The sequence below is a fragment of the Leptopilina heterotoma genome, unplaced genomic scaffold (assembly GCF_015476425.1).
Source record: "Leptopilina heterotoma isolate Lh14 unplaced genomic scaffold, ASM1547642v1 Lhet_212, whole genome shotgun sequence".
In the NCBI taxonomy this organism is placed as follows: Eukaryota; Metazoa; Arthropoda; class Insecta; order Hymenoptera; family Figitidae; genus Leptopilina; species Leptopilina heterotoma.
Genome location: NW_025110930.1, coordinates 2069170 through 2080026, shown reverse-complemented (window position 1 = coordinate 2080026; position 10857 = coordinate 2069170). Strand labels below are relative to the sequence as shown.

General features: G+C 25.8%; 2 protein-coding genes across 3 annotated transcripts; both read left to right on the top strand.

Annotated features, from left to right (window-relative positions):
• The first annotated feature begins 276 nt into the window (after positions 1–276).
• LOC122501608 lies at positions 277–2921 on the top strand. The gene is made up of 3 exons (XM_043611208.1): positions 277–1184; positions 1594–1997; positions 2623–2921. The coding sequence occupies exons 1-3, from the start codon at positions 774–776 to the stop codon at positions 2657–2659; spliced, it is 852 nt and encodes a 283-aa protein (XP_043467143.1). The 5' UTR covers positions 277–773; the 3' UTR covers positions 2660–2921.
• A 3702-nt stretch (positions 2922–6623) lies between these two features.
• LOC122501609 (glycine-rich cell wall structural protein-like) lies at positions 6624–8688 on the top strand. Of its 2 annotated transcripts, none has more exons than XM_043611210.1 (3): positions 6624–6813; positions 7826–8219; positions 8434–8688. In XM_043611210.1, the coding sequence occupies exons 1-3, from the start codon at positions 6738–6740 to the stop codon at positions 8453–8455; spliced, it is 492 nt and encodes a 163-aa protein (XP_043467145.1). In that variant the 5' UTR covers positions 6624–6737; the 3' UTR covers positions 8456–8688. The 2 variants fall into 2 exon arrangements, with proteins under 2 accessions (XP_043467145.1, XP_043467144.1); XM_043611209.1 differs by having other exon boundaries at positions 6625–6813; positions 7823–8219.
• Positions 8689–10857: the final 2169 nt, after the last annotated feature.

Sequence of the window (10857 nt, the reverse complement as noted above, 5' to 3'; positions counted from 1 at the left end):
TTTTAACTTTTTCTCTTCTATAATTTCAACATTTGTGTGAGAAAAGGAAGAAGATAAAAGTCAAAAAATGTAAAGGATGCAACTGCATCTTTAAAAGAAGGAATAAACGCAAAAAATTAAGATAGCGGTCTAGGAGACCGTCAGGGCAGTTTAAAGGTAGGGTAAAAATTGATCGACTTGTAATTCGTTATATTTGCTGTCGCAATGTCTCATTCAAGTTGCGAGATTACAATCGGATCGCGATTAATTCATTTGAATTTACTTTATTTCCATTTCGCATGGATGTCACGTAGCAATTTCCATGATCTTGGGTTATTCCTTCAGGTACAAGAAAAACATGTGTGTCCATTTGTAATGAGACAAAGTGGGGGTTCGTAAATTTCTCATCCCTCTTGAATCCCAGCAGCGAACAATGACATCGAAGAAGGGGCAGGGGGTCTTCTGGTATAAAAGCATTTGCCAGACAGAAAGTCTGCATTCAACATTATTTCCACTTTCACATATACGTAATTTTACTGTTGTTCCAAATTTTTTCGATAATTTAGTTACAAGTTTGGTTGGAAAGTTAGATACAAATTTCGCTGCAGATACAGTTACAAAAGTTGCAAATTTACTTGCAGAATTAATTGCGAATCCGGTTACAAATTTAGATGCAAATTTAATTGCGAATTCGTTTGCAAATCTAGTTAAAAATTCAGTTACAATAGTTGAAAATTCAGTTACAATAGTCAAAAATTTGGATTGCGTTGCAACATTTGACAAAACTTTAAATAATGATTCTGTGGTTTCTTATTATTTCTCTGACGGTTTTGCTAGTGAAAGATGTACACGCTTTTCCGAAATCATCTCCGTATGGAAATCCGTTAATATTCATGAGAGGAAAAAGAACTCCGATCAGTGCTTATCCCCAAAGAACGATGATGTTCTTTTATAGACCGGTTCGGCGAACCGATGGCGATCAGGCGACTGCGGTTTTTGCTCAAGGAAATTCCGTGAAAGCCGGAACTTATTTAAAAGGTGATTTCCAGCCAAATTATTTAAAACCCGGTCCAGAGCCCATCAATGACCCGGAAACGTCAAACTTCCAAGGTGAACCAGTCTCGCAATTAGAGGAGAACATAGGTTCAGTGAATCATCAGCATCAAGATCAGCCAACTTGGAATCCAATTCAGGATCAGTCAGAGGTATACTTACAATATTTTACAATAATTATTGTTCATCATTATTCACTGTTAACTTTAAAGTATCAAATTTCAACGAGTGGATACCAAAAATGTAGATGAAATCAAAAACAGATCGAAATTTTTGGCATTAAGTTGATAATGCCACTGTAAAAAAAAGGTTCAAAGTTAGAGATGATTTTGGTATTTAAATAGAAGTAAATTACGATTCAGAACCAAAATTAGTACTAAATTAGGACTTTTCTATTTACAATGTGCATTAAATTGATTTGATCTAATTGATACTTTCAAGAAAACTGTGGTATTATCATTAATATCGGATGACAATAGTCGAATAGTCGATACGGTTTAATTTTTCGATTTCGCTTTGAAAAGTAAATTAGAAAAATATAAAAAAGTAAAAATTTTGCAGTCGAACACTGAATCATATCGTGACACAACAAATCCTCCGGAAGAAGCATCTCAGACGGAAGTTGCTCCTGGTCCGCGGAAAAAAAATATTGGCAAGAAGGGAAAAAAAGTTATTCGACCAATAAAAGAAGAAGAAGAAGAAGAAGAAGAAATTGAGGAATATGAGGATGAAGATGAGGATTTTGAGGAAACTGTTCCCTTTGTTCCAATGAAAGGAAAACGACGTTATCCGTATTCGAGTCGTAATATTTTCTTTCCAATGATGTTTGGATATCCTCTAGGTGCCACAAGGTCTGGTTCTTCTTCCGAACCTTCCGGTTCTGTCACTGCCATCGCCAATAGCTATTCGACAGGAAAAGGAGGTGTTGCAAATTCTGTTGCCACTGCTTATGGTGGATCGCCTCAGTAAGAAAATTAATTTTTTATTTACATTATCACAGTGTTTTTAAGCAGAAAAAAATTTTATTCCAAAATTTTACAAATTGTTAAACATTAATTTAAAAAAAAAAATTTCTTTAAATTTGATTTAATTGAATTAATTCTTAATCCGAGTCCAAATGTCCCAGTGTACCAACGGAACATCATGAAATAACTAAAATTTACTAGTAATTTTTTTGTAAATTCAGATTTTTAGAGCATGTTAATATTTGGATTAAAAACATCCAAAGTTTGTTTTTTATGCACCCAGTGAAACAAAAAAGTATTTTTGAAACAAATAAAACTTTTAATTTGAGTCCAAAAATGATCTTTGAAACAAATAAAAATTGTTTTATTGGACTCTAAAAATTATTTTTAAAACAAATAAAAATTTTATTTGAGTCTTAAAAATGCAATTTGAAAGGAAGAAAAATTGTATTAATTTGAAGTGAAAAGGACAATGATCCGCTATAAATAAAAGTTATTATAATATTCATATTCAAAAAGAAAGAAAACATAAACAGAAGGTAAAGAATCAGAAATCCGTTTTTATTTCACTATATTTATTTTTATTCTCCACTATTTTTGAAAAGTTCTTTTTTAATTTGCATAGGAAGAAGGCGAGACGACCACCAACGGCTGAAGATTAATAATAAACTACACTATACACTGTATATAGAATCAATGACTTAATTATTGTTGTATTCTTCTGTAAATTATTATAATTGGATTTGAAAAACCGAGAATTTCAATAATAATTGAAAACATCAATATTATTAAAAAAACGTACCTAATTATTAATTAAAGAAATGTTTGCATATTTTTGCATCAGTTTTAAGTTTTATAAAAATCCAATTTAATAATTTACAACTATAAAATTATAGAAAAAAATAATAAAATCCAAAATTATAAGTTAATTGTCAGTAATTATGACAAAATTGTAGAGCAAAATTTCTTTTCTCTTTGTATTGCAAAAAATCAAGTTTCAATGCTTGAATTAAGAGAGTTATTAATTTCCTTGTATACTTTGTCCCAAACTGGTTTTTCTAAAATAAAAATATTATATAAGACTGGAACTAAAAGCATTATTTCATATATTTTGAAGATTTTTTCAATTTTTTCACAAAATCTCATTTATATTGATTAACTTCACAAATTTGTTTGTAAAAATTTTGACTTATTTGAATTATAATGATGGCATTTTGGCAAGAATTCCTAAAGTAGAATTTTTTATCCCGGATTATCACCCGTTTTTATTATTATACTAATTTCAGTTTTAAAAAAAGTACAATTTTGGAAACAGTTCTTTAAGTTTATTTACTTTTAAATGTTATTTTAAGTTTTTAAATATTTAGCAAATATATAATATTCATATTTTTACATATCCTTGTATACTTTATACTTTTATATTTTTTTCATATTTTTGATAAAAATCAGATTATTTTAATAAAAAGCAAAATTGTGTATTTTAAAATCTCGTCAATTTTTCGAAAAAATTAAATAAAAAAAATTGTCGAAATTTAATTTTAATTTACATGTTTCATTACATATTTTTAGAATACAATGTTTTGAAAACTTTATTTCTATTCGTGTAATTAATTTGGTATTTTAATGCGTAACATAAATATTATTCATGAATGGAAATCCATTTGCGTGTGAGCGCAATTTACAATTATTGTTTCCAACGATTTTACACTATACCCAAAGTATTGAATTTCATTGAAAACAGTTTTACATTTTCTTAGATTGTCAGATATTAGAGAGATGACGTGCAATGATTACCATTTAATTGTTACCATCGGGAAGAGAAGTAATAATTTAATAACAGTCTTGGTATATTAGTTGGACAATTATAAATTGAAGATACTTTTTTAGACTTATGAATAGACAATCTTAAAAATAAGTTTATTTTTTCTGCTATCCCATGCTTCATGTTTGTATTGATTATAATGCAACAACTTGTTTTTTCTTCAAACTTCCTTATGCAGCCATATCAACAAAAAATATTTTTTCTCGATATATTATTTGTTGTTTTTTGAAACTTATTTTCTAAAATATTTTTCTTTTTTATTTTTAAAAAGTACTTGGAGTAAAGTTTTTTTATTTGTATAATTTAACCATGTTTATTTGGGTAAAAAAACCCCAAATTTACTTGGGTATTTTTTAAATACTTTTGTAGAATTTGCAACTTTTTTATTGAATTAATTATAGCGTTAAAGATATTTGTAGTAATTTGTATTTATGTTGAAGATATTTGTAGTAAATTGTATTTATGTGCTTGGACGATTTTTAATATATGTAATTTTGTTTCAAATGTTTTTTAAAATCATTTTGTGTGATTAGCTTTTTGTACATCTTACCGCTTATTATCGAAGCAGCGTTGATCTTCGGGAATTTTTTGAAAGGGGATTCCCAGTAGTGTTTCATCTTTATCCGTCAATTATCAAATTAAATAAAGACGTACGAAAACAAGTGTTTTACTCAAAGACGATAAACGCAAAAAACGATTTTCCCAATTTGTCATAAATTTTTGCATCTTTTGAATTTAAATAAATAAAAAACATTTTTGGCAAACAATTTTACAGAAAAAATTATCTTTTACTATTTTTATAGAAAAAATTATACTGTCAGGAATTTCTGACCATTTCTGTCATTTTTCATTACTTTCAGTGGTGCGATTTTGGAATTCAAATTTCGATTCGAATTTTCACTTTGGACTTTCACTTTCACTCAGATTTTCGAAATCAAAGTCAGAGTCAGAGTCGAAGTCAAAATCAACGTCAAAATTAAAATTCGAATCGAACATCAAATTACAAAATCACACCAAAGAGTAAATTTTACTACTTCCGAAGTAAATTTTAGTAAAATGTAATTTACCCTAAAAATAATAAAAATTGACAGAAAGCAGAACTGGATAAAAATTCCAGATAGTAAAATTGTAAATTTGTAAACATTAAAAATTACCCCACATTTTTTTTCCCTGAACATAAATAATCCTCTATTCTGTATAATGAAATGTTTTGTAAAAATAAACCGGTAATTCTATTTCATTATACGTTATAAGCTTATATCAACATAACTCAGTTAAATAAATTATAAAACTGGTCTTAATTTTCAAAAAAAAAAAAAAAAAATGAGATACTGATCAAATTACAAAAACAATTGTAAATTTTTTTTTTTAGATTTTAGGTTTAATGTAACGTATATTTTTCACGGTAGAATTGTTCGATCAACACTGCAATTATAAAGAACTCATTGTCTAATTTTTCATCCTCTCTAATAAAATAAAAAAAATTCACTTTATGTTATGGAAAACTTCGTCGATTAAAATGGAAGGAAGTTCTTCATGACGATGACTTAACAAATTAAAGAATTCTCTTTTAATGGTCTCGTTTTACTGAAAGACTAATTTACAAGTCATAATTTATCTAATGTTTTTCACAATTCATATTTTTTTTATAATAAACTTAGCATCAGCTGAGACTGAGATTAATGATTTCTCTTATTCGATGACTCATGTATTTACAATAGCTGTGGGGATCTCCAGAAAGTGTGGTGTATATATATTATTATTTTTGTGAGAATGATCATTTTTTATTAATTTATGCATTTTTCATAATCAATTTGTATAGATTTTTTTTTAATTTTTGGTTTTTTGATTATTTATACTTGACGAAAAACGTATTCGTATTAAGACCGAAAAAAATTTATTAAAAAATAAAATATTTATTTTATTTAAAATAAAAATATTTATTTATTAAAAAATTTATTTTTAATTGTTATAAAACATGAAGAAATCGATCACTCCGAGTCTTCGACTCGGAGTAATTGATTTCTTCATGTTTTATAACAATATTTTTATATGAGTTGTTTAATTTCAAAAAAAGTTTGAATTTGAATCTTTTGAAGAATTTGAATTCCTATGGGGGACTAATAATGATTAAATATTTATTTAAAAAAGAAGTAATAGAAGTAATAGAAAAACTCGCGAATCAAATAAAAATAATAAAATGTATCAACAAAGTCAATTTTCTTCAAAGAAAAACCTTTTTTTAATGATTAACTTTGCGCAACTTAAATTCTTACTTCTGAGTATAAAAAAAAATAAAAAAAACTATCATTTTAAAAAAAATTAAAAAATCAAACTGTAAATTTTATAAATTTCAAAAGAAGGAGAAAAATATATTTAATAATTGTATACTTACAAATTAACGATATTTTAATGTTCCGAAATTGATACGTTTATAGACAAAGGAGCAGGCAGTATGTAGAAAGAGATTTCATTTCGAAAACAAAAGAAAAGATGAAAAAAAGTTTCGATCTCATTTCCCTTAATTCATCGTCATCATCTATGCACTTTGTTTCTTAAAAAACAAAAATTTTCTTTGTCACATCAATCTCAGGGTTAATTGCCGTGAAGAGATTCGGGAATTACGTCTCATGGCCATGGTAATGACCCTTTCAAAACATGTCTGAGTGGGGAAATAAAGAAGTTTTGTTATAGCTTGCAATAATTAACAGTCCCAAAACCCCACCACTGCCGCCGACACCTGCGCAAAACTAGTCATAAAATTATGTATAGATGCTCGAGTATTTGTATATAAATTCATATGTCTTGCATCAACAGTATCATTTCTCGTTTGGAAGCTGTGTTTTTCACGAGACTTTTTTATTCGAATAATTTTATTTGTTTATTATTTGTGAGAGTTAATTAATTATTCGAAAAATATGATTAAATATTTGGTGGTGCTTGTTGTTGCCATAGCGGCTACGTTCGCTTTTCCTGCTCAATATGAAGGCAATGGTAATTATTATCTAAAAATACGTTAATTAATTATTTTCATCAATTCTGGTATAAGTTTTTGTTGATTTCCTTTTTTTCTATTTTTCTATTTTTTTTTTTTTTATTTTTTTATGTTTTTATTTTTTTTCTTTTTTTCTTTTTTTTTATTTATGAACGTGAAAGAAAGTCATTTATCAAAATTCAATTAACTAAACTAAACTAATAATTGTTGAATGATAACTCGACATTTATTTACGAACAAAACAATTTTACTTTGTCGTAAACATTTAGTCAAAAGTTTTAATGAATTTGAAAATCTATTTCATTGGTAAACAATCATTAAGTTGTCTTAAAAGTTAAGATTTGAAGTTGTCTTTATTAAAAATATTTTGTTACTTTCAAGAAGTATTTGTTGTTATAAAAAAATAGTAAAGAGTATTTAGAAAATAGTGAATCATAAGCAACAAAAATTTTGTTTGAAAACAAACAGTTTCTTAGATAATGATTACAATAAAAGAGCCATTTGCTCGAAAAACAAATTAAGTCCATTTAAGTTGTTTTTTAAAATTTTATCACTGTGTTCCACAACAAATATATGTCAAGTTTCTATAAAATAAAGAACGATATAATAATTGTTATGGAAGTTACATTAAAATTAATAATTCGTTTTTGAATTTTATAACAACAAATACTTCTTGAAAGTAACAATAAACAAAATAAAAATGTTTTGTTCGAAAATAATGAGTTATTATTCAACAATTATTTGTTTAGTTTAAAGAATTAGTTATGTCGTTAAAAATTTAAATGGACTTGAGTGGTTTTTCGAACGAATGGATCAAATGGTACGGAATGGAAAAACAAACGAATATATAATTATACATTGAAAGTTGAATTGGCATTAACTAACAAATAAGAGATAATTACCTCAGTTGAAGAAATTATCATCTTAATAATCGAAAACAGTATTTTTTTTATCTCATTGTTAATAACCGTATGCGAGAATAATTAAAATTACAATTATTTGTTATAGCAGGCATATTGACGAGAATAGGAAGAGCAGCTGATCCGCATCACCATCATCATCATGGTGGTGGTGGTGGTGGTGGATACGGATTTGGATACGGAGGCGGACATGGTCATGGATTACATGGTCATGGTCATGGTGGATATGGAGGAGGTGGTTACGGAGGACATGGTGGACATGGAGGTGGTGGTCATGGTGGATATGGTGGAGGTCACCAAGGAGGATATGGTGGAGGTCATCAAGGTGGATATGGTGGAGGTCACCAAGGAGGTCATGGTGGACAAGGAGGTTATGGACAAGGTGGTTATGGTGGAAATTCTCATGCCCAGAGCTCAGCCAATGCTGGATCCAATAGCAATCCGTATGGTTCAGGATCTTATGCGAATGCAAATGCCAATGCTGGGTAAATTTTCTTTTATTGTTATTGTACTAGTATTAAATTATTTTTTATTGTTTTATGGAGAAAGCGAAAAAACGAAAAACAAAAAAGAAACCAGAAAACAAGTTTTTTGGTTTCTTTTTGTTTTTCGTTTTTTCTCAAGTAAAATTTTTTAAAAATATAATTAATTTAGAATGCAATTTAATTAACATTGTGATTTTTCTATTTTTTTTTATAGATCATCCGGTTATGGACGATGAGAGCTGCTGTTACAATGTGTTCAGAAATTTTGTGCTTTTAAAAAAAAAAAAATAAACCATTCAACAATTTCATAATTTTATCAAAAATCAAAACATTTTGTAATAAGAACTATAAATGTAATATAAGTGTGTATGTATCTATGAGAGAAAGAGGGAGAGAGAATGAAAACGCATTTTTAAGTAGAATATAAGTGTAAAGAATGATTTATAAATAAATTGTCATAAAACGCAAATGAGTCTTAATTTTTTACATAAAAATAAATAATAATATTACTAATAATAAAAGCAATATAATATTAACAGTAATATTAATTATAATTGTCACATTTTTTATTTAAACTCTAAATCTGAATCAGTGAAAATTTCAGAACATATTTAGATTGTAAAAAATAAAAAATATTTAAAAAGAATTATCAAAAATTAGTTAGAAAAATAAAATTTATTTGTAAATTATCAAATTAATTTTTAGGAAAAATAAAAATTCAAAAGGGGTCAAAATATGTTCTGACCATTGAATTACTCAGAAAAAATTTCCTAAAAAATAATTTTATGGAATATTTAGAATATTTTTTTGATATCATTAAAAATGTCCTTGTTCTTAAAAATGAAAATAATTTTCAATTATATTAATTAGTAGGTTGGAAATAATTATAAATTTAATTTTTCAAAAGACTAGGAGTGGGGGTATTTATTTTCTGAATAGACTAATATTGAACTTATTCCCAGTTTCTACTGGTTTTTTTTTATTTGACATACGTTGATCTAAATTTATAATAAATGCCGTAAATGCTTCTTCCAGTGACGATAGTAAAAAAGTGATAAACAGTTTGAATTAAAATTTAAAAATTTTGACATGTAAATTAATAGACACTAATTTACATAAACAAAAAAAAATTATTATGTAGTTCAATTAGAATACTAATATACAGTAGGTTTTAAATTAGCATTAAAAAAATGATTTTTACTTCCTGTTTTTTTGCTAGATTGATTTAAAAATCAAATAAACTTCGGATACACACTTGATTAATATTTTTGTTTATTATACGAATTACAATTGCAAAATCAATGTAACTAATTGTTTTTAAACAGGATCTCAAAACACATTTAATAACATTCGTTGTCTGTCTCGACGGATTATTAGTTTTTTTTTTTAATTTCAATGGCTTATAACGGGTTTGATAAATTAAAATATAAGTAAAACGGTTTTTATTTCAATTTGTATTTTTGAAATAAATTAGAATTTAATGTTTTTACGAATGAAAAAAGGCGAAATAATTCTTTAACTTAATTATGTAAACGAAAAACAATGGTATAAACATTGAAATAAAGATTATGCAAATAATGCAAAAAATAGTTTTTCTTTTTTATTTAATGTAAGTTTGATAAGGCAGATAGTTTTTTTTAAAGAAATAAAATAGAATAATTTTTTACTCTTTAGAAAAATGGAATTCAGTGGTAATTTCAAAAGGACATGAAATGTATACGAGAATTAAAATTTTACCAAATTTGCCTGTAGGAAAATTCGAATAATTAATTTCCTTCACGTAAATATGTATTTTTAAAAATTTGATTACAATTATTCGAGGAATTATACACTCGAATAGAAATGACGTTTTAAGTAAAAACATCAACAAACAACAACTTCTAGATATGATTTACGTCATTTGAAATCTTATACTTTTAGTTTATGCTTTACAGTTGATTAAACACATATGTAACAAATTTATTAAAAGAATAATAATATTTAACTCTGCATGAACTTGAAATAAATTTAACCTAATTAGATATCAATTTTTCTAAAGTTTCAAACGTTCAAATAAACGTAATTTTTTCTGTTCAAATTTCAAAATTTAATAAAGATAACGAAAACAAATGTAAATTAAAAATTGTAAGTTAAGAATTAATTTTTTTTATTAAAAAAATAACAATTTTGAATTTACTCATTTAAATCATTAAATTTAATTTAATTTATTCATTTAATTTTTAATTTTTTTAAATTGTTAGTTAAGAATTAATTTTTTTTATTAAAAAAATAGTTAGTTAAAAATTAATTTTTTTTATTAAAAAAATTAATTCTTAACTAACAATTTTGAATTTACTCATTTAAATCATTAAATTTAATTTGATTTATTCTTTTAATTTTTTTAAATTTTTAGTTAAGAATTAATTTTTTTTTTTGTTAAAAAAATTAATGCTTAGCTAACAATTTCTAATTTACATTCCAAAATCACTTTTTTTATAAAAATACAAATTACAATTATTAATAATTAATTCTTGTTAATTTTATGTTTTATACGCATTCGCCCAAATGCAGAAATGTGCTTTAAATTAATATTTTCCAAAATGTAAGACTTGTAATTTTATGCGAGATTCATCTCAGTTAATAAGCAATTGAATTTTTT

Bases quoted from the DNA above. Each gene is read 5' to 3' on its own strand.
- LOC122501608 (XM_043611208.1), top strand. From the start codon at position 774: ATGATTCTGTGGTTTCTTATTATTTCTCTGACGGTTTTGCTAGTGAAA. The intron at 1,185-1,593 runs GTATACTTACAA...AAAATTTTGCAG, and splicing joins CAATTCAGGATCAGTCAGAG to TCGAACACTGAATCATATCG. The intron at 1,998-2,622 runs GTAAGAAAATTA...TAATTTGCATAG, and splicing joins GCTTATGGTGGATCGCCTCA to GAAGAAGGCGAGACGACCAC.
- LOC122501609 (XM_043611209.1), top strand. From the start codon at position 6,738: ATGATTAAATATTTGGTGGTGCTTGTTGTTGCCATAGCGGCTACGTTC. The intron at 6,814-7,822 runs GTAATTATTATC...TATTTGTTATAG, and splicing joins TGCTCAATATGAAGGCAATG to CAGGCATATTGACGAGAATA. The intron at 8,220-8,433 runs GTAAATTTTCTT...TTTTTTTTATAG, and splicing joins AATGCAAATGCCAATGCTGG to ATCATCCGGTTATGGACGAT.